Below are 25,338 nucleotides of genomic sequence, written 5' to 3'. Positions count from 1 at the left end.
GATTCTTTCTTGGTAATAGTTTCTAGGATAGAATAGAAACAGCTATCAATATGTGTTAATTAGAACACTTGTCAGTTATGCATTGCAGTTAACTATAAATATAAGTCAGTTGCTGGTTGCTTATTAAATTAAAAAAACAAATTCTTAATATATTCATTACCTGTATTCTTTACAATAAGATAATTTGATTCTTCCCCATTCTCCTCACTAAGAAAACCTACTCAGCTAGCCCTGATAAATTTACAAGAGGCAAAGAATTTGGGTAAAATAGGATAAATCTTGGATTTGTTTTAAGCAGTGTACAGAATTTGTTCATTCATTCAGCAAATATTTACTAAGCATCTACTGCATGCCAGGCACTGTAGGTTCTACAGTTATAATGGTGAGCAGAAACAAACAGCATTTATGTGTATTTGGAACTGAGACAAATTAAGATATCTACCATAAATAACAAATAAATGTAAAATTATTACTGTGATAAATGCTAGAAAGGAAGGATAGTATAGTACTATAAAAGTATATTAGAGGCAGATGGCATCGCCTGGAACTTGAGCAACTGCACACAGGTATCGAAGACCTGGTGAAAGACAAATGACCAAGAACAAATTAAGAGGACAGAAGTTCAGGAATGTATTTCACATAGCCAGCCAAAAAAACTTTAAGACTAAAAACAAAGAAAAACCAATTATTACTAATCTTAGGAAGATGAACATTGTGAATGATGAAACAATTAACCAAGTGAATAAAGGTTTTGTGAACCTACAGAAGGAACTTGCACACTTCTCAAAAGACCTTTCTCTGGAACTTCTGCAGAAAGAACTGAGTCCTTGGCATCATGAAAATGAACCAGTTAATGTTGACAAGGCCAAGAGATTAATGGCTCAGTTTTAATACAATGGTGATGCGTCAAATTCCCCTTAAAAGTTCAGTAAATTAAATGTTTCATACAACTACAACAAAAACAAAGCATATTAGAAGTAGCTGCCTTCTGCACTTCATGGTGCTTGGAGGTGGCCTTTCCTGATGAGGTTCAGGCAGCAGGCAGTTGCTAACTCCAAGATTGTTAGAGGGCTGTGAGAAACCCAGACTTCTGGGGGTAAGGCTGCTGCCATTCTCTAGTCTTCCATCTACTAGGCTGATTCCTGGAGTAGCATCCAGCAGATGCCAAAGTCACTGCAGTTCCAGTACATAGCAAAGGAGCCACAAAATAGATTGATTTTGTGAAGAACATCTTATTTCCTTAAATTAAAGAAAACACTAAGAATATTTGCAGGCAAAAACACATCTTCCCTCTTGGAAAGAAAAGGAGTGCCAGCAGAATGTAAGTCCTTTTAGGAAACAGGCCTGAAGAGGATTCCCACAAGGATGGGACTATTCTGATCCCTACAGCTTGGGAATAGGGCAGACGTCCTACAACAGATGAACCAGGCTGTAGCAGATAATGCGTTTTGGCCACTGTTTCTGAAATAGCTATAGGGCTACATTGGGGTAGAAACATTCAGAGCTGGGCATAAGAAAGCAGAATTCTTTGAATATGTAGTTACAGCATTCAGTAAATGGAGATTTAAATGAAAGTATTTATTCTCAGTGTAGTGACACAAAGGCTATTTGGGCATTCTACAGAGGGAGATATTCTTGAATGTGTTATTTTGGTACCAAAACTTGGCACAAAGTAGAGAAGAGTTACTGAAAGATTGCAGATAGCATTGAATGACCAACCAACAGCATCCTGTTTCTGATATGCATTACTCTAGAGACCTGTGCTGCAGAGCAATCTGACATACACATCGCTGAGGTGGGAAGACATGCAAAGTGGGACTAACAGATGATAAGACTGTATGTAGTTGTATTGTATTCTTCAACAAACTACCTGCTCTCTCCAACCTTGAAAAGAATTTCTAAGGAAAACCAAACTACTCTTGAGTTTTTTCTCAAGTTTAGTTTTAGTCTAGTGGTAAATTAACTTACCTTTTTTAAAATACATGTACATTCATAGACAAGTGTATATGTGTGTTATGTTTAGATTACCACATTAATGTATATAATTAGAAAAAGATCTCAGTTCAGTTTTTAAATCTAAGTAGAATTTGAACTCAACATTAACCCTCATTGAAGGTAAGTATAGTCATAAAGTACTAAAATACAGATCAAAATGCATAATGCTTATAAGCTCATATACCAAAATGAAAAACTAGTTTTAAGAAGTTATTCAGAAGCCTTCCTGTTTTAAAAACAAAGTTTTCAAAGAATTACTCTTAACAATCATAGATTGCCCGGTTTACGTGTGAAGGAATAAAATTTAGAAAATTGCAACAGCGGCATTTTGCAATACTTACCTACCTGTAAACCTGTGTTATTTACTGTACTCCAAAAAAGTAAAACTGGGAGAGAAAACTGCAAGGTGCATTGATGTAATAGCTGAAATAGAGGTGGGTCTTAGTGTTCCTAATCCTGCCAGTTGTTATGTTTTTATAATTGCCTTTCTGACAGTGTCGTAGCAATTGAGAAGATGTTAATTGCCATTTACTATTTTTTTTTAAATGGTTCTACTGGATGCAGTGGGGTGGGGAAATGGTTTTACTGGCCAGGTATGGGGGTACACGCCTGTAATGCCAGCTTCACAGGAGGCTGAGGTAGGAAGATTGCAAGTTAGAAGGCAGCCTGGATAATTTAGTGAGACCGGTCTCAAAAACCAAAAAGGGCTGGTGATGTAGCTCAGTGGCAGAACACCATTGGTTTCAAACCCTGATATCATACACACACACAAAAATGGTATTACTGAAATCAGTCCATATAATCAAAAAGCCAAGTATATTTTCCTTTGAAATGGATGTAAGAAATAGAAATTTTATAGCAGTATTATTTATCCTGGTTTGATTCTAATAGGATGTCATGCCAGTTTCATGTGATTAACAAAAACTTCTCTGCCACCTCCTTCTTCTCTTTCTTCCTTCTCCTCTTAAAAAAAGAAAAAGTATTAGGAACCTTTGACTTAGTCTGAGAGGGGGAAGAGGCCAAGAAAGGCTTCTCTGAAGAAATGATGTCTAAGGTGCTGTCCATGGCCTTAATTTTGCAAAGTGAAAAAGAGTATTCTGGGCAGAGAGAAAGGCATGGCACTAGCCTTAGGGCTAGAGGAACCATGTTCCATTGGATGTGTTGAAGTCCTAGGAGGGAGGTAGAAAGTGGTGGAGGAGGCTGTAAAGAAGTCAGAGATACTGCAGGAATACCTGGAGGAGTGTTTGAGTAAGAGTTTCCAGAAAGAATAAATACTCTCAGATGTTACTGAGGCAGAAACAGTAAGACTTAGAAAGTGTTATTACATTTAATAGCACAATAGGATTATGGGTAATATTAGCAAGAGCAATTTTAATGGAGTGATAAGGGACTAAAACTAGATTAGAGCTGGGCCTGGTGGTGCACTCCTGTAATCTCTAGATAAAATACAAAAAGGGCTGGGGATGTGGCTCAGCGGTTAAGTGCCCCTGGGTTCATGCCCCAGTACTCCCCCGCCCCCCCCCAAAAAAAAACTGGATTAGAATGGATTTAGGATGAGGAGTCTGAAAAAGTTTACTTGAAAAGGGGAATGAGGAGTTTGGTAGCTGGTGGGAGGTAGAAAATTGAGGGAAAATTTTTTTCTATATTTATTAATGGGAGAGACATAATTAAAAGCTGTGGGAAGACGTATTAAGAAAAGGAAGATGGAGCTGGGAATGTAGCTCAATGGTAGGGTACCTAGCATGCACAAAGCCCTGGGTTCAATTGCCAGCACCACAATAAGGAGGGGGAGTGCAAGAGAGAGGAATTGATCATAGAAGGGCTAATCAGTAATGCTTCATTCCTGAGATGGCATGAGGTAATGGGATCTAAACTAGATTAATTTGTAGGAACTAGAAGGAGCAGGTGGATGCAAATGTAGGTAAGTTATATGCTTTTTCTTCTCTGTGATGTAGTTTTCTGTTATTTGCAGAGTAAAGAAGAGTCTGGGTGGGTTGGGGTCCAGAATAGAGGAGGAAATAAGAGTGAGGGCCCATTTGAAATTGGTTTCTGAGATTTTTTAGTGGACCATATCTGCCCTATTTGATGATTAGGGTTTGGTGACACAGGTATACCTTGGAGAAAGAATTGATGCAAGATTTTTTCTTAGTTAAATTTAGTCTTATAGCAAGAATATTAAAATGATAAACCATGGAATCAGAGCTTAATGAGAGGAGAAATGAAGAAAGAAAAGGGTCAGTAGACTGGGCAAACATATATGAAGGGGATATAGTTTAATTTGGGGTTCCTTTGTAATTTGGGGTCTGGGAATTAAACCCAGGACCTTTTGATGGAGGTATATTTTAAAGAGATAGTTTTCATACTATGAAAATTTATTATTTTGCAAAGGTGTGCAGTCAAGTGATTTTTAATTTTTTTAGTTGTATAACTGTCACCATTATCTAATTCCAAAACATTTTTGTCTCCTCCCCCCAAAAAAAACGAGTTACTTCCCATTCCCCACTGATCTATTTCCTGGCAATCACTGATCTTCTTTATCTATAGATTTGCCTATTCTGTATATTTCAGATATGTGAAATCATAATATGTGGCCATTTGCATCTAGCATCTTTCACTGAATGTAATGCTTATAAGGTTTCATCCATGTCATAGCATAACTTTCGTTATAGTCCATTCAGTAATAGTCCATTTTATGGATATATATACACCACATTTATGGGTTTTTTCATCAGTTGATGGAAATTTAGGTTGTCACTTTTTTGGTTGTAATGCTGCTCTGAGCATTTCTGTACGTAAGATTTAATTTGTGTAGATGGCTAGAAGTGGAATTACTGGCTACTATGGTAACTCTTGGTTTTTTAATTTGTTTTTGTGGTACTGGGAATTAAAATCAGGGGCACTTGACTGCTGAGCTACTTCCCCACCCCTTTTTATTTTGAGACAGGGTCTCGCTAGGTAGTCAAGACCCTAGGTAGACCTCACTTGGAATCCTCCTGCCTCAGCCTCCTAAGTAACTAGGGTTACAGGTGTACACCATGGTGTTGGGTTGTACTTAACATTTTTGAGGAAGTACCAAGCTTTTTTCCACAATAGGCTGATCATTTTATGTTCTCACCAGCAATGTATGAGGGTTCCAGTTTCTGTATATCCTTACCAGCAGTTTGTTGTAACCATCTCGGTGTGTTTGAATATTTTTACAAAACTTAATACATGATATTGTTTCCTGTAAAACAGTATTACCATTATATACATATGACCCTTTGACCTCCATCCCCACGTTGGTTCCTCTACCATTATGTGAAAGAAACAGTTGTTTTCAGTTTGGAATGTATTCTAGAATTTTTAGAAATTGTCAACATAAGCCAGAGCACAATGGTAATTGCCTATAGTCCCAGCTACATGTGAGACTGAGGCGCGATTGCTTGACATCAGGAGTTAAAAGACCAGCCTGAGGAACATGGTGAGATGTCATCTCAAAGAAGGAAATTCTCAGTGTAGTCTCTCTACATTAATCCAACTGTTTTTATAGAAACACTAAGAGAATTTTTTTTTTCCTTTCCAACCTCTAACTATAGAATGTGACATCCTTTAAAAATTATATTGACAAAAAGCATATCAAACAAGCAAATCAACTAAATGCTTTTAAATGTTTATTGTCCTGTACATTATGATTTTTAAAATCACAACTCTTGCCAGGTGGTATATGATCACAACTTGGGACTCTGAGGCAGGAGGATCACAAGTTCACAGCCGCCTGGGCACATTAGAGACCCTGTCTCAAAATAAGAAAAAGGGCCAGTTATATGCATCAGTGGTAGAGCACCCCTAGGTTCAATCCCCAGCACCCATCTCCCAATTATAGCTCTTGATCTTCATGTAATAAAACAATATCAGTAAAGCAAATATTTTCTTGTCCTTAGTGCCTGGCTCTCTGGCTATGAAAACCCTGTAGTGTCTCGGATTAATATGAGAATACAAGATCTAACAGGACTAGATGTTTCCACAGCAGAGGAATTACAGGTAGGTATAATATCAAGTTATTTTAATAGTTCTTCAAGAGAGGCTTCAGATGAGAATTTCATACACTGAACAGGCTGTCCTTTATTTGCATGATAGTTGGGAACTGTAAAAAGTAACCGTGTTGCCTGAAACCATGCAGTGTGATTTTAATAATCAATGGGAAAAATTATGATTGTTCTGTGACTTAAATTTGTTAACACACAAAATACTATTGAGCATGAATATGCAAGAAAATTGAAAGTATGTGATACTAACATTAAGTACATTATAATTTTTTTTCATTCCCCAGGCCTAGTCTGTCAAGTAGCCACTATGAATTTTGACTTTTTAAAATAATTTTTAAATTGAAATGTAATTCACATACCATAAAATTTGCTCTGTTTTTTAATATTGACATGCCATCACCATGATCTAAATCCAGAAATTTTCATCATCCTAGCAAGAAACCCTATCCCTACCCCTTAAATTGTAATACTATATTCCCCCACCCTGAGCCCCTGGCAACCTCTAGTCTTCCTTCTGTCTCTGAATTTGCTTTGCTAGGTATTTTATATAAGTGGAATCATATATGTGATCTTTTGGATCTGACTTTTTTAACTAAGCATTATATTTTCAAGGTTCATTTGTGTTGAAGCACATATCATTCTTTAATCCCTTTTGTGGCACAATAATATTCCACTTTATAGGTATGATACATTTTATGTATCTGTTCATCACTTGGACATTTGGATTATTTCTACTTTTTGCTATTATGAATAACTCTGCAGTGACCATTTCATGTACAGAATGTGCCTTGCTGGCTCAATATGGTAACATTTTAAAAAATTTTTTTAGTTATACATGCTAGTAGAATGTATTTTGACATATACATACATGGAATATAACTTCCCATTTTTGTGATTGCACATGTGGACTTAACACTGGTTGTGTATTCATATATGAACATGGGAGAGCTATGTCCAAATCATTCTGTTTTTCCCATTCCACCCTGACCAATCAATTAAACCTGCACTCCCCGCCAACACCTATTTGGAGTCAGCATCTGCATATCAGAGAACATTCAGCCTTTGGTTTTTTGGGATGGGTTTATTTCACTTAGCATGATAGCCATCCATTTACTGGCAAATGGCATAATTTTATTTTTTATGGCTGAGTAATATTCCATGTGTATATGTACATTTTCTTTATCCATTCATCTGTTGAAGGGCACCTAGGTTGGTTCTGTAGCTTGGCTGTTGTGAATTGAGCTGCTTTAAACCTTGATGTGACTGTGTCACTGTAGTATGCTGATTTTAAGTCCTTTGGGTATATACGAGGAGTGGGATAACTGGGTCAAATGGTGGTTCCATTCCAAGTTTTCTGAGCAATCTCCATACTGCTTTCCAGAGTGGTTAACATTTGAGGATCTACCAAACTCTTTCAAAGTGACTGTACCATTTTATGATCTCACTAGCCATATGTGAGAGTTCCAGTTTCTTCACAACCTTAACTGTTGATACCGGTCCAGGTGTTGTTGTGTTTGTGTGTTTTTTTAAGCAGCATGGGTATCCTAATGAGTTTGAAGTACTATCTCATGTTTTGTTTGCATATCCCTGCTGGCTAATGATAATGAACATCTTTTTCCTGTGTTGGTCATTTACTATATCTTGTTTGGGAAAAAAAAAATGTCAATTAAAATCTGTTGCCCATTTTCAGACTGAATTGTTTGTCAAGTGTTTTGGATACCAGACCTTTATCAGATGTGGTTTGCAAATATTTGTTCCCATTCTGTGACTTGTCTTCAATTTAAAGGTATCCATTGGCACAAATGTTTTAGATTTTGATGAAATCTGATTTGTCAGGGTTTTTTTTTTTTTTTAATGCCTTTAGGTTTCTAAGAAGCTCTTACCTAATTCAAGGTTATGAATATTTTTACATTTGTGCATTCATGTAAGAGTTGTATAGTTTTCATTTTCAGAACTGGAGATTGAACCTCCCCTGGCCTTGCAAATGCTAAGCACACACACTGAGCTATACCACTGACCCTAAGAATTTTAGTTTTATCTCTTCCATTCAGGTCTTTGATTGATTTTAGATTAATTTTGCATGCGGTATTGTGAGGTAGGCATTCAACTTCATTATTTTCCTGTGGATATCTATTGTCCCAGCACTGTTTATTGGAAAGACTGTCCTTTCTCTACTGAATTGTCTTGACAAGTACACTTATGGTAATTTAAAACATAAAAAAAGTTAAGAATTAAAGTGTTATGTTTCTTCGTAAAAACTTAGCAAGAATCATTTCAGCAATACTTTTCATTTCACTTATAGAGTAAACATCTTTTTTGTGCCTTATGTCATACTTCTGAGTTTGGAGACACTTCCAACACTATCCTTTAGTGTTATAAAATCTGAGGGCTCATCTGTGTTAACAATTTTTTCCTCTGGACATCCTCCTCCTTTTCATCACACTTTTCTCACAATAATAAATTTGCCTTCGTTAAATTTCTCTGATTGCCTATCTAGAGTCTCTCATATAGCAACAGTGTAAATATTTCCTTTATCAGTTACCTCCCTCTATCTCTCTGTAAATATATATGTGTGTATGTACATATATACATACACACACATATATACATGTATATATTGCTAGAGATGTTGAACATGTTTTCATATATTTGTTGACCATTCATATTTATTCTTCTGTGAAGTCTATCCATTTATTGATTGGGTTATTTGGGGTTTTTTGGTGTTAAGTTTGAGTTCTTTATATATCCTGGAGACTAGTGCTCTGAGGTGCTTGTGGTAAAGATTTCTTCCAATTCTGTAGGCTCTTTTCAAATTATTGTTTCTTTTGCTGAGAAGAAACCTTTTAGTTTGAATCCATCCCATTTATTGATTCTTAATTTTACTTCTTGTGCTTTAGGAGTCTTGGTAGGGAAGTCAGGTCCTAAACTGACATGATGAAGATTTGGGCCTACTTTTTCTTCTATTAGGCACAGTCTTTGTTCTAGTGCCTAAGTCTTTGATTCACTTTGAGTTTATTTTTATGCAGGGTGAGAGAGAGAGGTTTAATTTCATTTTGTTACATCTGAATTTCCAGTTTTCCCAGCACCATTGGTTGAAGAGGCTATCTTTTCTCCAATGTATATTTTTGGCACCTTTGTGTAGTATGAAATAACTGTATTTATGTGGGTTTGTCTCTGTCTTCTGTTTTGTACCATTGGTCTACATGTCGATTTTGGTGCCAATACCATGCCATCTTTGTTACTATTGCTCTGCAGTATAGTTTAAGGTCTGGTAGGGTGATGCCTCCTACTTCACTCATTTCTAAGGATGGCCTTGGCTATTCTGGGTCTCTTATTCCTCCAAATGAATTTCATGATTGCCTTTTCTATTTCTATGAAGAATGTCAGTAGGATTTTAATAAGAATTGCATTGAATCTATATAACACTTTTGGTAGTATGGCCAGTTTGACAATATTAATTCTGCCTATTCAAGAGCATGGGAGAGATTTTCATCTTCTAAGATCTTCAATTTCTTTCTTTAGTGTTCTGTGGTTTTCATTGTAGAGGTCTGTCACCTCTTTTGTTAGATTGATTCCCAAGTTTTGTGGGGTTTTTTTGAAAATGGGGTAGTTTTCCTAATTTCTCTTGCAGTGGATTCATTGTTTATGTATAGAAATGCATTTGATTTATCGATATTGATTTTATATCCTGTTATTTGCTAAATTCACTTGAGTTTAGAAGTTTTCTGGTGGAATTTTTTGGATCTTCTAAATACAGAATTATGTCGTCCACAAATAGTAATAATTTGAATTCTTTTCCTATTTGTATCCCTTAATTTCTTTCATCTGTCTGATTGCTCTGGCTAAAGTTTCAAGGACACTGATGTTGAATAGAAGTGGTGAAAGAGGGCATCCCTGTCTTATTCCAGTTCTCAGAGGGAATGCTTTGAATTTTTCTCCATTTAGAATGATGTAGATAGCTTTTATAATGTTGAGGTATGTTCCTACTATCCCTATTTTTTCTAGTGTTTTGAACATAAAGAGGTACTGTATTTTGTCAAACGCCTTTTCTGTGTCCCATTGAGATAATCATATGGTTCTTGTCTTTAAGTCTTTCGATGTGATGTATTATATTTATTGATTTACCTTTGTTGAACCAACCTTGCATTCCAGGCATGAACTCTACTTGGTCATGGTGCACTATCTTTTTAATATGTTTTTAGATGCAGTTTGCCAGAATTTTATGAGAATTTTTGTGTTCATGAGGGATATTGTTCTTTAGTTTTCTTTCCTTATTGTGTCTTTGGTTTTGGTATCAGGGTGATACTGGCTTCATAGAATGAGTTTGGAAAGGTTCCTTCCTCTATTTCGTGGAATAATTTGAGGAGTATTGGTGTTAATTCTTCTTTGAAGGTCTTATTGAATTTGGCTGCAAATCCATCTGGTCCTGGGCTTTTCTTGGTTGGTAGGCTTTTGATGGCATCTTCTATTTCATTGCTTGAAAATGATCTGTTTAAATTGTGTATGTCGGGCTGGGGAGATAGCTCAGTTGGTAGAGTGCTTGCTTAGCAAGCACAAGGCCCTGGGTTCAATCCCCAGCACCGCAAAAAAAAAAAAAAAAAAAATTGTGTATGTCCTCCCGATTCAGTTCAGGTAGATCATACGCCTTTAGAAATTTGTTGATGGCTTCAAGTTTTTCTATTTTGTTTTTTGAGTATCAATTTTCAAAATAGTTTCTAATTATCTTCTGTATTTTAATAGTATCTGTTGTGATATTTCCTTTTTCATCACAAATTTTAGTAATTTTTTTTTCTCTGTTAGTGTGGCTAAGGGTTTATCCATTTTATTTTTTTTCAAAGAATCAACTTTTTGTTTTATTAATTTGTTTCTTTTGTTCCTATTTCATTGATTTCATCTGATTTTAATTTCCTGTCTTCTGCTTTTGGTGTTGTTTTCTAGGGCTTTGAGATGTAATGTCAGGTCATTTGTTGACTTTTTATTCTTTTAATGTATGAGCTGAATGTAATAAACTTTCCTCTTAGCACTGCCTTCATAGTGTCCCAGAGGTTTAGATATGTTGTATCACTGTTCTCATTTACCTCTAAGTATTTTTTTTTTAATTTCCTCTTTGATTTCTTTTAACCATTCATCATTCAATAGCATGCTATTTAGTCTGCAGGTGTTGGAGTAGCTTCAGTTTTTTTATTTTATCATTGATTTCTAGTTTCATTCTGTTTGATCTGATAGAATGCAGGGTAGTATTTCTATTTTTTGTATTTGCTGGGTTCCTTTATGGCATTACATAAGGTCTATTTTAGAGAAGGATCCATGTGCTGCTGAGAAGAAAGTGTATTTGCTCAATGGATGAAATATTCTATGTCCCTTACATCTAAATCATTGATTGTATCATTTAATTCTATAGTTTGTTTAGCTTTCATTTGGAAGATCTATCCAGTGGTGAGAGAGGTGTGTTAAAGTCATCCAGTATTATTGTGTTGTGTTCTATTTGATTCTTGAAATTGAGAAGGGTTTGTTTGATGTACGTAGATGCTCCATTGTTTGGGATATACATATATGATTGTAATGTATTGTTGGTGTATGATTCCCTTAAGCAGTATGAAATGTCCTTTATTCCTTCTGATTAACTTTGGTTTGAAGTCCACTTTGTCTGATATGAGGATGGAAATCCCTGCTTGTTTACACAGTCCATGTGAGAGGTTTTTTCCCAACCTTTCACCTTCAGTCTGTAGATGTCTTTTCCAAGGAGGCGAGTCTTTTGAACACAGCATATTGTTGGGTCTGTTTTTTTAATCCAGTCTGCCACTCTATATCTTTTGGTTGATGAGTTTAGGCCATTAACATTCAGGGTTATTACTGAGATATGATTCGTATTCCTGGTCATTTTGGTTTATTTTTGGTTTTTAACTTGACTTGGTTTCTCCTTTGATTGACCTTTCCTTTCCTTTTCCTCCTTTTGTGGTTTTCCTTGTTTTTTTCATTTCTTCCTCATGGAATATTTTGCTGATAATGCTCTATAGTGCAGACTTTCTAGTTGTAAATTCTTTTAACTTTTATCATGGAAGGTTTTTATTTCATCTTCAAATGTGAAGCTTAATTTGGTGGATATAAAATTCTCGGTTGGCATCCATTTCCATCAGAGCTCGATACATGTTACTCCAGGACGTCCTGGCATTGAGGGTCTGGGTTGAAAAATCAGCTAAGATCTGAATTGGTTTCCCCATATATGTAATTTGGTTTTTTTCTTCTCTCACAGCCTTTAAATTCTGTCATTCTGTATGTTAATCATTCTCATTATAATGTGCCTTGGTGTGGTCTGCTGTAATTTTGTATATTTGTACTGTAAACCTCTTACAGTTGATTTTCCATTTCATTCTTTAGATTTGGGAAGTTTCCTGATATGTCATTGAAGAGATTGGGCATTCCTTTGGTTTATATCTCCACATCTTCATCTATTCTGATAAATGTTAAATTTGGTCTGTTCATGGTTTCTTAGCATCTTCTCTGTGCGGTCAACATTATTTTCAAAAGTATATATTTTTGTCTTCATTGTCTGAGGTTCTGTCTTCCAAATGGTCTAGTTTGTTGGTGATACTTTACATTGAATTTTTTATTTGGTGTATTGTTCTTCATTTCAAGGATTTCTGCTTGATTCCTTTTTATTATTCTCTGCCTCTTTATTGAAGTGATCTTTTTCACTTCCTGTATTTTCTCCCAATACCATACTTTATTACTAAGATCAATATTACTAAGATCAATCTAACTATGTATTTTCCTTTTTTTTTTTTTTTTTGGCGGTACTGGGGATCGAACTCAGGGCCTTGTGCTTGCAAGGCAAGCACTCTACCAGCTGAGCTATCTCCCCAGCCCTTAACTATGTATTTTCTAAACTCCTTCTCTGACATTTCTTCTTCTGTGTCATCTGTGGATTCTATTGTTGGAACATCTTGGTTTGAGGTACATTTTTCCCTTGTTTTTTCATGTTGTTTGTCTTCTCATCTAGCAGTATGGAGCTGAGGCTGTATAGATTCCACCCTGTAGTCTTATAACCTGAAGGCTTCTAGTACCTCACCGTTAAGGGGGAGACCAATATATTTGTGTGTGTGGTGCTGGGGATTGAACCCAGGCCCTTGTGCATGTGAGGCAAGCACTCTACCAACTGAGCTATATCCCTATTCCAGGGAGACCAATATACCACCTTAATGAAAACAATATACCACCTTAAACCAAATGGGGCTTCTATTAAGGCATTTATTGTTTTGTCACAATAGACAGAAATGAAGTATTCAATTATTGTCTACAGTATAAACAGTAAGTTTGCTAAAAGTGTTTACCGTTTCAAATGATGGACAGTGAGGGAAGAGAAGTAGTATAAGATGTGATGTTTATGAGGGAGAGGGAGAGAAGATAGAGTAAAAATTTATGGTGAGAGTGAGGGAGGAATTAATAGAGGTTGGTTGGCTGTTAGTATGAGAGAAGTGAGAAAGATAATCCAGGGGACAGGAAGGTGAGAGAAAAAAATATGTACAAATTTTTTAAAAAAGTAAATATACAAGGGGGCTGGGGAGGTAGCTCAGTCGGTAGAGTGCTTGCCTTGTAAGCACAAGGCCCTGGGTTCAATCCCTAGCACCCAAAAAATAAAAATATAAGAACGCACAACTGTTATATGCTATTCAGATATTTGGAAAAATGGTAGAGGTTTGAGAGGGCGAAAAAAGGAGAAAGTCTCAATGGAAAATGGAATGATTGCTTCCATTTGTTTTCAAAATTTTTCTCAACTTCCCTTCTCTGCAGATAGGTGGGTTTGATGTTAGCTTCAGTCCAGCAGGTGCTGGACTGGTTGGGTGGGTGAGCCGATAGCAAAATATCTACATACCCTCTTACAGTTTTCCCACCATCGTAGCTGGCCCCTCTGTCCCTGTGCACTTCAGGAGTCACTGAGTTGGAGAGAGCCCAGTTTTCTTCAGTTTCTTCAACCTGTGCTCCCCCAGAGAGCTGCCTGTAGTCTCTGGCTTTTCACAGGCTTGCCAGACCCAGACTGGCCCAACAAACCCTGCTGCCATCTGATGGACCTGGGCTTCAGCTTACCCAGACCCTCTCTTACTACAGTCCTAAGGTCTCAATGCCCTTTTAACTTGCAGAGAGACTACCAGTGATGCACTCACACAAAGAAGTGACCCTGCGAAGAGGCAGCAGATGGCAGCCACTACCATACATGCACTAAGACCTCAGGTGCAGCCAAACCTGCAGGTACCCCAATATATTTCCAGGCTGTGGCCTGAGTCCCCAGACCAAGGTTACCACGCTCCAAGATGGTGGTGGCAAACCTGCAGGTCATGGCTGTTGTCCCAAGTTGGCAGCATCTGCATATAACCAAACCTGTGGGTACTGTGACAATGAACTTCTAGGTAGCAGCGGGTAGCAGGTGTTTTGCTGGTGGTCTGTGAGTGGTCTGCACACTGTCTGCAGACTAATGGCAGACAATTGCCAAGTGGACATTGGTCAGTGGGCAACGGGTAGATAAAAGGCAGGCAAGGGGCAGGCAAGAGGTGGGCAAATGGCAGATGATAGGTGGCAATCAGTGAGCAATCTGCACTTAAAAGGCAGGCGATATGCTGGCAGACCGCGGGTAACCCCCCCTCTCAGGTACCCCACTGGATAAATGGGGTAAACAGCAGAGAATCAATGGGTAGTGACAGCTGCCTCATGGAGAAACTTACCAAGCAACAAGGAATGCAGCCTTCCTCTAGTCTGCCATCTTGGATCTCTCGACTTCTCATTTTTACCTGAGCAAAGAAAAAATATTTAAGAAAAAGAATTTTATCAAAGGCCATTGGGAATTTGCCAGCATTTGGGACTTTGAGAACCTTTTTTGGCAATGACTTACTTTTTTTTTTTTTTCTTTCTTTTTTTTCCTTTTTGGGTGCTGGGGATTGAACCCAGGGCCTTGTGCTTACAAGGCAAGCACTCTAGCGACTGAGCTATCTCCCCAACCCAGGGAACCTTTTTTAAAATTTACATTTCTAAGGAAAAATATTTGTGAAAATTGTAAACTCAGAATTTTAGTTTAAATTATTAGGAAAAAGCATGTCTCCCAAACATTTGCTAAAGAAAAGCATATTAACTAAGGTTCTCAAAATTGCACATAGTAACTATCCTTAGTTTTTCATTCCTATTTTTTGGAACACTCATTGACTTTTTCATTTCTCTTAAAGTTCCTAACCATGTAAGAGGGCTCACAGAAAATTTTTTAAAGCATTCATCTTGATAGTTCTTTTCATACATTGTTTCTTCAGGTCGCAAATTATGGAGTTGGAGGACAATATGAACCCCATTTTGACTTTGCACGGGTAAGAAATGGAGACCTAATGAATCCACTGAAGCTTAGGTGTTACATTGTTAAAGAAAAAATTACTTACGACACTTGTTAAAGAATATCAACATGTTGATTCTGTTGTTTTAGTGTTATAAATCCATAGCAAGTACATACTCTGCAAAGCCTTTTTAGCAGTAAAAAACACCTAGATACCTGAAAAAGTATGTAAGATACTTGGTTAAGTGCATTGGTAAACTTGGAAGAAAGTAAAGGATACTCCCAAAGGCAAACTGAACAAAATACCTAGAGACCAGAATTAGTTAACAGGAGGCAGAATAGTTGATGCTAGAGGCACATTCCTCCAAGAACCCAGAGCTTTATGGGTTACTAGCTGTGTGAGAGGACCTGCCGCAATGTGAGCTGCAGTGTGAAACTCATGCATCACACCTATATCTCCAGAAGGATTACACCTTCAGTGAAGGAAAGAGTGGGTTTGAAAATAATCTACTTTGAGCCTAAAGAAGCGCTATCTGTTTCCATCCTGGCTGGGGTGAGTATGAGAAGTTCTAGAAGTTTTAAAGCATAGGCCTACCCTCACATAAATCTTGGATTTGAATTTTTACTACTCTGGAAAAGAAGAGACTGTTCAGCTTGGTGGCACTCCTTGATGTGACAGAAAAATTCATATCCTACCTAGAGAGGGACAATCCTCATTGTAGCACTTAAGCTATAAACATGGACTCTTTTTAAAAAAATCACTGTCTGGTAAAAAATCAGACACTATTGGTAAGACTAAGGCAAGTGACAGACATCCCCAGGATTTTAGATTCTAAAATTATCAGATATATAATGTAAAATGAATACATAGTTCTTAAAGAACAGGACAAAAGAAACTATAAAAAGGAATTGGCATATATGAAAAATAAGGGAAGTTCCAGATTAAAAAAAATAATTGAGAATTAAATTTTAATGGGTAAGTTCAAAACAGATTGGAGACAGAGGAAGTGAATTGGCCAATAGATATGAAGCAATTACAATGCATTTTAAGACAGGAAAATAAAAAGAAGCCAGGCACAGTGGTATGTTTTTGTATTCCCAGCTACTTGAAGCTGAGGCAGGAGGATCACTTGAGGCCCCGAAGTTTCAGAGCAGCCTGAGCAACATAGTAAGATTTAAAAAATAGAGAATTAAAACAAGAAACATGAAAGATAGACTAGAGACTAGAAAGCTTAGAGGGTAGGTAATATTAAAGCAGTTTACAAAAAGTTTGTGCTGCTTGCAAAGTACTCTTAGTTTAAGACTAATAAATGCTGGTCTCTTTTTACTTTAATATATTTAACTTTGAAGTATAACATTACCAAATCTTAATTTAATCTTTATTGTAAAAACATCTAAGGAATGTGCCCCATGTATCCACAACATTCTTGGCTTCCATTATTAAATAAGGGTAGATTCTTTGTTTTCTGGGGAAAAAAAAAAAAAGTATTTTTTTAAAAACCCTCTACTGGCTTAATCCCAGAATTCTGGGCCTTTTTTCTATGGAGTCATGTAAAGTCTGTTTTCCTTCTGTTTGCAGTTATTGAAAAATATGAAGGTTTTTGATGGTGTCGAAAACTATACAGTTAAAGCCTTGACATTACAAAACTAAGTGTTTTTAACTTTTTAAATTATTGATTCATAGGAAGTAGCAAACACACATTCAGGGAGGGCCCATGTACCCCTCATCCAGCCTCCCTCAGTGTTAATATCTTGCATAAGTTTTGTACTGTCAAATATTCAAACCTGGAACTGGGCCTTAACATATCCCCAAAGCGTATTCATATTCTACCACTTATACTTGCACATGTTTCTAGTTGTGGCTCTCTACAGTTTCTGCACATGTTGTGGCTTTATGTACTTACTGCTGTAGTCAAGCTGCATCACTATAGCATCACAGCAATGTTCCCTTGCAGTACTGCTCTATAGCTACATACAGCCTTCCTCCTCCCATCCTTAACTGCTGGTAACCAACAATCTGTTCTACTTCAGTTAGTTCATAAATGTTATATTAATTGAAACATACAATATCAATCCTTTTGAGATTGTTTACTAAGCATAATTCCCTCAAGGGACACCACAATATTGATTTTTATTGCTTATTAGTATTCCATAGCATAGATGTACCTCAGTTTACCCATTCACCTTTTGAAGAACATTTGGATTGTTCTCAATTTTTGGTTATTACCAGTAAAGATGTGTATAAATTTGTGTGGAAGGGACATTTTCATAAATGCAAAGAGATTTTCTGTATTTTAATTTAGATTTAAATAGCTAGACATGAAGTCTCCAACCTGATTAGTGTTGATTATCCAAAAGATAGACAATCAGAATTGAAGTATTTAGGGAGTTATAAGCTGAAAGTCAATCTCAGCGTAAATTTTTTGTCCACAGAGAATAAACTTCAGGAGTGTAAGTAAGAGATGACTGTCATGTCTTTTAAATAATCTATGGTCATTTAATGCTGGCTGCTATTATTTAAGCTAACAAGTATGTTTTACCCCCTAATGATTTTGTTGAAAGTATCCAGTATGCAAGCTGAATCAACAGGTACTTGAACAGATACTGAATATGCTTATGGACATAATAAGGGAATATTTGGCATGTCATTCAGCTTATTTCTACTGATGTTCAGTTGTCATTAGAGTATTTGTATTGTTGAATTTTATATTATTGAATTCACTGTTGTATTCACAGAAAGATGAGCCAGATGCTTTCAAAGAGCTGGGGACAGGAAATAGAATTGCTACGTGGCTGTTTTATGTAAGTTATGGATAATATTTTTAAGTTGGGATTTGATCACATGACATTTAGATAGGAACTATGCTTAACAGTTGAGCTTATTTAGCATCCTAGTTTAAAGTTTAAAATTAACTTTTTCAGTTTGTAATATAGATGTTCAATGTAGAAATATGAAAAACTTGAAAATTTAAATTTAGTTCATACTCAATGATCAATGGGACTATTCTGTCATGTATAATATGTATATATAAAAGCTCATATATTCACATTTTAAGTTAAAATTTTAAAACAATATTTTGGTTGTTGATGGACCTTTATTTTTTATTTATTTATATGTGGTGCCGAGAATCAAACCCAGTGCCTCACACATACCAGGCAAGCGCTCTACCACTGAGCCACAACCCCAGCCCCCAAATTAAAACTTTTATTAAATTATCAGAAGAGTACACACATTAATCTTGGTAATTTTTTCAAAGTGAACACATCTGGTAACTGGTACCCAGATCAAATAGCACATTGCAGTACTCCAAAAGCCCTAACAACTCTGACATTGTTCAAGTTTCAAAACTGATCTTTTTAAAATTTTATATATTCATATATATAAAATGAAATTGGTATGTGTGCTGGTGGGGCTCAAACCCAGGGCCTCATGTATTTTAAGCATCTACCACAGAGCTATGTGCCCAACCCCAAAATTAAGTTTCAGTCGTATTTCTTCTACTTTTCTATTGTTGCATAACAAATCACCCAAAACTGAGTGGTTTAAAATAACAGTCCTTTTAATATTATCTCATGGTTATGAGGTTGACTTGGCTCAATTCATGGTTTCTGTTCTAGATTTCTCATGCATTTTCAATCAGATTTTGGTACTAGGATCATCTTGAAGCCAAGGTTGAAACTGGCTCTTTGACAGCATACCTCAATTTAGTCAATCCATGTGACCTGTGCTGTTTCACAGCATGGTGTCTAGACTGCAAGAGCAAGCATCCCAAAAGAACAATGCAAAAGTACATGGCATTTTTATAACCTACCCTTAGACGTCATACAGTGTAGTAAGTGTAATGTTTGCTGTATTATATTAATTGAAGCAATCACAAAGTTCTGCTCAGCTTCAAGGTGAGGGAATATAGGTCCTACCACTTGAGATGAATGTTGGTGTCATGTAAAAAGAGAATGTAGGGGCTTTGGGTGTAGTTCAGTGGTAGCTGGTTGTGGATAATATGCATGAGACCCAGGGCTCAATCTCAGGCACTTCCCAAAAACAAAACAAAAAACATGTAGAATGAAAGGTATTTGGATGTATTATATTTGGAAAAATACATTTGTTACAAGGCTGTGACCTTTAATTTTAAAGATGTATTTGTAACTAGACTTAATTTTGCTGATTTCATTATTTATCTCTTACTCTTACTGGAATTTTATGGAATTGTCTTTGCTATCTTTAGTATCTCACTCCCTACCAATGTCTGTCTCTCTGCTCAGTCTGTTGTCTTCCTCTCTCCCTACCTCCATTCCACCTTTTCACCCTCTTACCTTCCCTCTCTCTCTTCTTCCCTATTTTCATCCTTCTCACAACTCCATCTAGTTTCTGAAAGGAGGTAAGGTACATTACTAAGTTTTATGTAAAATAAAGTGAAATATCACAAAGGGAAAACCAGGAGTGAAACTAGTACAGTATGATTTTAGGCTGTGAAATCATATATACTTTCTAGAAGTGAGCTCTCCATAGAGGTTGTACCAAATTATCCCACCTCTAAGTGTAATACATTTGTCAGATTTTTTCATCTGTATATCTTTCACTAATCAAATTGGCAGTTATTTATTGTATTTCTCTTAAGAGAGGTTAAGCATCTTACATATTTCAGATGTTTTAGAGCCACTAGTGTTTCCTTAGTTTCTGGGTTTCTCATGTCTTTGCTTTGTGAATTTGATGTTATAATATTTGGTCTATTATATTAGAGTCCTATCACATACAACTTCTAAATATCTTTAAGGTTGATTTTCTCATTGTTTAAGAGATATTAACTCTTCATTATTATACATTTATTGTGAAAGACCCTTCATTAATACTTTTTATCTTGATTTATGCTGTCTGATGTGAGCTCATACCTTGTATTTTGGGGGGTGATATTGCCCAAAAATCTTATCTTTGTATTTATAAGTCTTATTTTAGATAAACTGATAACGCATATTAGGTTTTCTTTGTGATAACAAAATCTATACATTCTGTTGCTTTAAAAAAAAAAACTTCACTATATGATCCTATATGAACTGTATTTCCTTTACCTTATTTTGGTCCATGTGCTTGTTAATTTGAAAGATTTCTTTTTAATTCTAGGTTTCCTTCATGACTATAACTTCATATAATCTTTTCATTTTCTAATTTTTAATGTATTGATCACCTAGCATGAGATATGATAAAGCTGATTTGTTTAAATTTTATTTAAAGAAATATTTGTTGAGCACCTACTGTTCTTGAATTACTATTCTAGATGCTGAAAATCAGCAGTGCAAAACAAATGACACTCTGGTCTCCGTGGAGATTACATACTAGTGCAGTAAAATAGATATTTATGCCTATTACTTGTTTTAAGTCATTTCTTTTTCCCTTTGCCTATCTCAAATTATATCCCCATCTCCCTTCCTGTTAAGCATTCTTTTGTGACTTTTACTTTAATTGAGTAGTATGCAAAGCCCAGTTATATAAATAGGAATCTATATGTCCCCAGTATTCTGGGATTCAATATCAAATTTTCCTCAATGGCATGTAAAACTTCAGTCTACTTACACTTTGATGATGCCCTCTTGTCCCTTGTAGATGAGTGATGTGTCTGCAGGAGGAGCCACTGTTTTTCCTGAAGTAGGAGCTAGTGTTTGGCCTAAAAAAGTAAGCTGGGTTTGTTGTGGGAGGGTTTTTTTTTGTCTGTTTTGCCCCTGAGGAAGAGATGCAACAGTATTTCATGGTCTAATTGTTAAATTTTTAAAGGTAGTATCCTTTGAGGACTACATTATCTCTAGATTTATGGTACAAATTACCATGAGGTACCTAGAGGTAGTAATAACTAGGGATTGGTATTTGAAAGTTCTCATTCCTAACATTGGTTTTCATGTTTTTTTCCTCTTCATATTGCCATTACTAGATTATCTTTGTTTTTGCAAATACTCTGGTCAAGAAGCTTTGTGGTATTAACTTTTTTGTATAATCAGTAAAAGTTCCTGAAGTGATTTTATCACTTTCAGAGTTTTAGGGGGAGATATAAAGCTCCCAAGAGGAAACAAATATTTAACTACTATAGAAAGTGATAACCTGGGGCTGAGGTTGTGACTCAGTGGTAGAGCTCTTGCCAAGCATGTGTGAAGCACTGGGTTCAATCCTCAACACCACATGAAAATAAAAGAAATGTTAGGAAAAAAAAAAAAAAAAGATACAGACAAGAGCCCAGCTATGTTGAACACCTGTAATCCCAACAATTAAAAACGAGAGAAAGAAAGTAATACCAGGCATTTTATTTGGGGATAATTTTGAATTGTTTCTCACAGGGAACTGCCGTTTTCTGGTATAATCTGTTTGCCAGTGGAGAAGGAGATTATAGTACACGGCACGCAGCCTGTCCAGTGCTAGTTGGAAACAAATGGGGTAAGTATTTCTTATATTCCCTGAAAAGAATGTTTGTCTCGTGTTTGAAACTTGTATTCTACACCTTAAACAAAAACACCTCCTCCCATAGTTTTGCCTCTTATGATTACCATTGTATGTGATTCAACCAGGTAAATCCCCAATCTTAATATAAATTTGTATTTTTTCAGATCAGGATTTTGATGAGTTATTTTTAACTTCCACTTCCACCTGTTCTTCCAAGAAACATAGACTCAAAGTTGAATAAAACATCTTCCCCTCAGGAGTTTAAGAGTCTGATTTATGAATTATTACTATATAGTATCAAGCAGTATCATGCAGTACACACTAATACAAAGATGTAAACAGAAGATGGTGACTCCTAAGTTTTGGAAGCCTTCTTTAATGCCTAATTTTTAATAGTTGGTCCTTAAGACAGGATAGTAATTTTTCAAGCATGTCAGGGGTCAGGACGAGTGTGAGGCTAGAGTAGCACCTAGGGTACAAAATGAAGAAGCATTCCTGAGGGACAACCATGGAAATAAAGAAAAAGGTAAAAAAAAAATAATATGTATTAACCCATATATACATTTCAGTGTGTCAGTAGTAACTTATGTCTCTTAGAAATAGCAAGATTAATTTCTGATAAACAGATCTCACTTCTTAAATTGTCTCCAGTGATTGAGTTTGAGAACCACTGGATTACAATAAGGAGAGACAACAGGGGAGAGTTCAGTTTCACAGGCTTTTTCCACTAAGTTGGCAATGGTGAAGTGAAAGCCTGAACTAAAGCAGCAGCAGAAGGGTTAAGAGACAAACAGTAGATTCAAGATACATAATGGCTATGCCTGTAATCCCAGCAACTCCGGAGAGTGAAGGGTGATCGCGAGTTCAAGGCCAGCACCCACCCCCCCAATGTCTTAAAGTAAAATGTGCTGGGGATGTGTTGCAGTGCTTAAGCACTCCTGGGTTCAATCCATAGTACCAAAAGAAAAACCTAAGGAGAAGTGAGAGTTTGATGACTAATGATCAGATTCAAGGGATGATAAAGGTAAAAGAGCAGTTAAAAAAGGTACCTAGTTTGATACTGGAGATGAAGGAGAGAATTTCTTTGGGATGTAAAAATTATCTTGGAACCGAGGAAAATTAATGAGCACATAATAGTAGTGGTTGATCAGAGTTGCTCCTCTAGATTGGAAAGTTTGCATTCATTTTTATTTTGGATGTCTTACTTTGAAAGGTAAAACAATGTCCTGCTCTGTCTGAATCCCATCTGTGTCTCATTGCAAGCTTCACACTGGAAACTTAAGGAAATGCACAGACTCAAATATACATATGTATGTACACATACAAATACATAGATAACAAAATCTTGTGCTTCCAGGTCAAGTGTTTAATGTCTGATCTTGGTCTTGGGAAAACTTTGTTACAGACCAATTTTTAGAAGGGAAGAAAATTAATATTTTTTCTTTTTTCTCTTTCACAGTATCTAATAAATGGCTCCATGAACGTGGACAAGAATTTCGAAGACCATGTACCTTATCAGAATTGGAATGACAAACAGGCTTTCCTTTCTATGCCTATTCTTTTACTCTAATTAGTGTCCGATACACAGTTCCTAGTTTTAACCTTCAAGAGTTTACAATTGACTAACACTCCATGATTGATTCAGTCATGAACCTCATCCGGTGTTTCATCTGTGGACAATCACTTTGGGTTTTTTCTTTTAAGACACTAAATCACCACATTGTATAAAACTTTAAAGTTCAGTTGATACCACAGGAAACGAGAAAGTTAAAAATGAGGAATTTTAAATTTCATGTTATATTTTAAAGAATTTTTTAGCAGGATAAAATATAATTTAAGCATCGTGATTTTAATATTTCACTCTATCTCCATTGTAGGATGGTAGGCCAAACAAATGCCTTACAGTGTTATACTAACCAAGTCTTCCTGTTTATTTTCTGAATATACTTTAATAGTAATAAACTAGGACTCTAATCCGGGTTCTAGATGATTTTTGCCCCCTCCATACGTTATTCAAAGCTGGGTTTTTTTGTTTTGTTTTTGTTTTTGGTAAGTTTTTAAAGAAAACATATTTGCCAATGCCCCTCTTTTCTTATAGCTCCTCTGTGGTGAGTTAAAATACTTAAGTTTTTTAACAGAAAGTCCTCTACAACACTAGGCATTTTTAACAAAAATGCTCATGAGTTAGTCTTTTGTCCTTTTTCTTAAATGACTTTTTTTTTTTTTTCCAGAAATTTTGTTTCTTAGTGCCAGTACCTTGCATCTTATTCCTACTACAGCAGGGTGGTAATATTGGCATTCTGATTAAATATTGTGCCTTATGTAAGACTGGAAGTTTTAAAATGTACAGGTCCTTTCAAGGAGGGAATTGATTTTTTTAAAAAATCTTTTTCTTAAAAAACCAAAATGTTTTAAAAAAAATTCTGAAATGTGTTGTGTCAACAACGACCTATTTATGATCTTAAATCTTTTTTTTTAAATGTTTGTTTTCTGTGTGGTATTTTTTATATTTAAATCTGATTGATAGAGCAATAATGGGTTAATTCTAATTTATTTTACCTCTTTAATATATAGGATTAAGTTATACTCTGGTTCTCACTCACACCAACACATTGTCATGGGAGATAAAGACTGAAGTTGCAGATACTTAATCAAATGTATTTGTTAGGCTGGGGGTTATAACTCAGTGGTGGAGCTTGCCTAGTATACCCAAGGCCCTGGGTTTGATAGCTTAAAAAAAAAAAAACCTAAAGTTTCCTTTAGAGAGCTCAGCTTTGGTTATGGGGCTATTACATTAATGGTACTTAAAGCTTTCTCCTATTCAGAAATAGGGTATAATAGAGTGAAGCTGTGAACTTATGTTAATTGACCATGAGTTTTTATATTACTTGTGGTGAATCCTGGTTCTTTATCCTTTATGCATTTTTAATACGTAAGGAAGGTTTGGGTTTAATTCTGTGGAGAAGTAGCTATTATTTTTACCTATGTATAAAATGAACTACAAAGTTCCTTTCATCTACCCTCTACTCCACCCCAAGTATTTTAACCAAAAATATTAAAAAGTTCAACACTTTCATCCACTCAAAGTTTTGCAACCATAGATTCTTCTCTCCCCCCCCCCCCCCACACTTTTTTAGGCTGGGGATGTTGGAATGTACCTCAGTGGTAGAGCACATGCTTATTAGCATAAGTAAGATCCAGAGTTCAGTCCCCAGAACAACAACAAAAATTTCTAGTTAAGATAGAAGCAACAAATTCAAAAGTATAGAAATAAAATGGATGTTCAAAATATAGAAAATAAAAATTTATTGCCATTATGTGTTTTAGCAAGTAAAATAACTTTTGAAAGGAAATTGCATATTCCATGACCTTACAAATTTCCTCACTATTATTCACCCAGAATTCCACATGGGGATTGGTAAACTCCTTTCAGAGTTAGGTCTTACGGAACCCTCCACAATTTCATAAATATCAGTGATTGTTCCTTCCAGATGAAAAAAAACAAACAAACAAACAAAAAAAACAACAGGAAGCCTAGGGTTCAACTGTCAGGATTTTTTTTTTTTTAATGCTGACCTTTCAAA

The 25,338-nt window shown here is 35.9% G+C and overlaps 2 protein-coding genes and 1 pseudogene across 4 annotated transcripts in view; all 3 read left to right on the top strand.

Annotated features, from left to right (window-relative positions):
- P4ha1 (prolyl 4-hydroxylase subunit alpha 1) overlaps nt 1-24,238 on the top strand; it is a 72,846-nt gene extending 48,608 nt beyond the window's left edge. For all 3 annotated transcript variants that reach the window (XM_047552042.1, XM_047552043.1, XM_047552041.1), the window contains 6 exons: nt 5,916-6,015; nt 15,314-15,367; nt 18,067-18,132; nt 20,930-20,998; nt 21,652-21,748; nt 23,214-24,238. In XM_047552042.1, the coding sequence (XP_047407998.1) occupies nt 5,916-6,015; nt 15,314-15,367; nt 18,067-18,132; nt 20,930-20,998; nt 21,652-21,748; nt 23,214-23,284 (457 nt within the window). In that variant the 3' untranslated portion in view covers nt 23,285-24,238. The remainder of the gene's footprint in view (nt 1-5,915; nt 6,016-15,313; nt 15,368-18,066; nt 18,133-20,929; nt 20,999-21,651; nt 21,749-23,213) is intronic.
- Nucleotides 592-1,619, top strand: LOC124984454 (ribosomal biogenesis factor-like). The gene has a single exon (XM_047552045.1). The coding sequence runs from the start codon at nt 592-594 to the stop codon at nt 889-891; it is 300 nt and encodes a 99-aa protein (XP_047408001.1). The 3' UTR covers nt 892-1,619.
- LOC124984793 (enolase-phosphatase E1-like) lies at nt 902-2,091 on the top strand (annotated as a pseudogene).
- Nucleotides 24,239-25,338: the final 1,100 nt, after the last annotated feature.

The sequence above is a fragment of the Sciurus carolinensis genome, chromosome 5 (genome assembly GCF_902686445.1).
Source record: "Sciurus carolinensis chromosome 5, mSciCar1.2, whole genome shotgun sequence".
Taxonomy (NCBI): domain Eukaryota; kingdom Metazoa; phylum Chordata; class Mammalia; order Rodentia; family Sciuridae; genus Sciurus; species Sciurus carolinensis.
The sequence above is the reverse complement of the archived record's forward strand: the minus strand, read 5'-3'. Positions and strand labels throughout refer to the sequence as shown.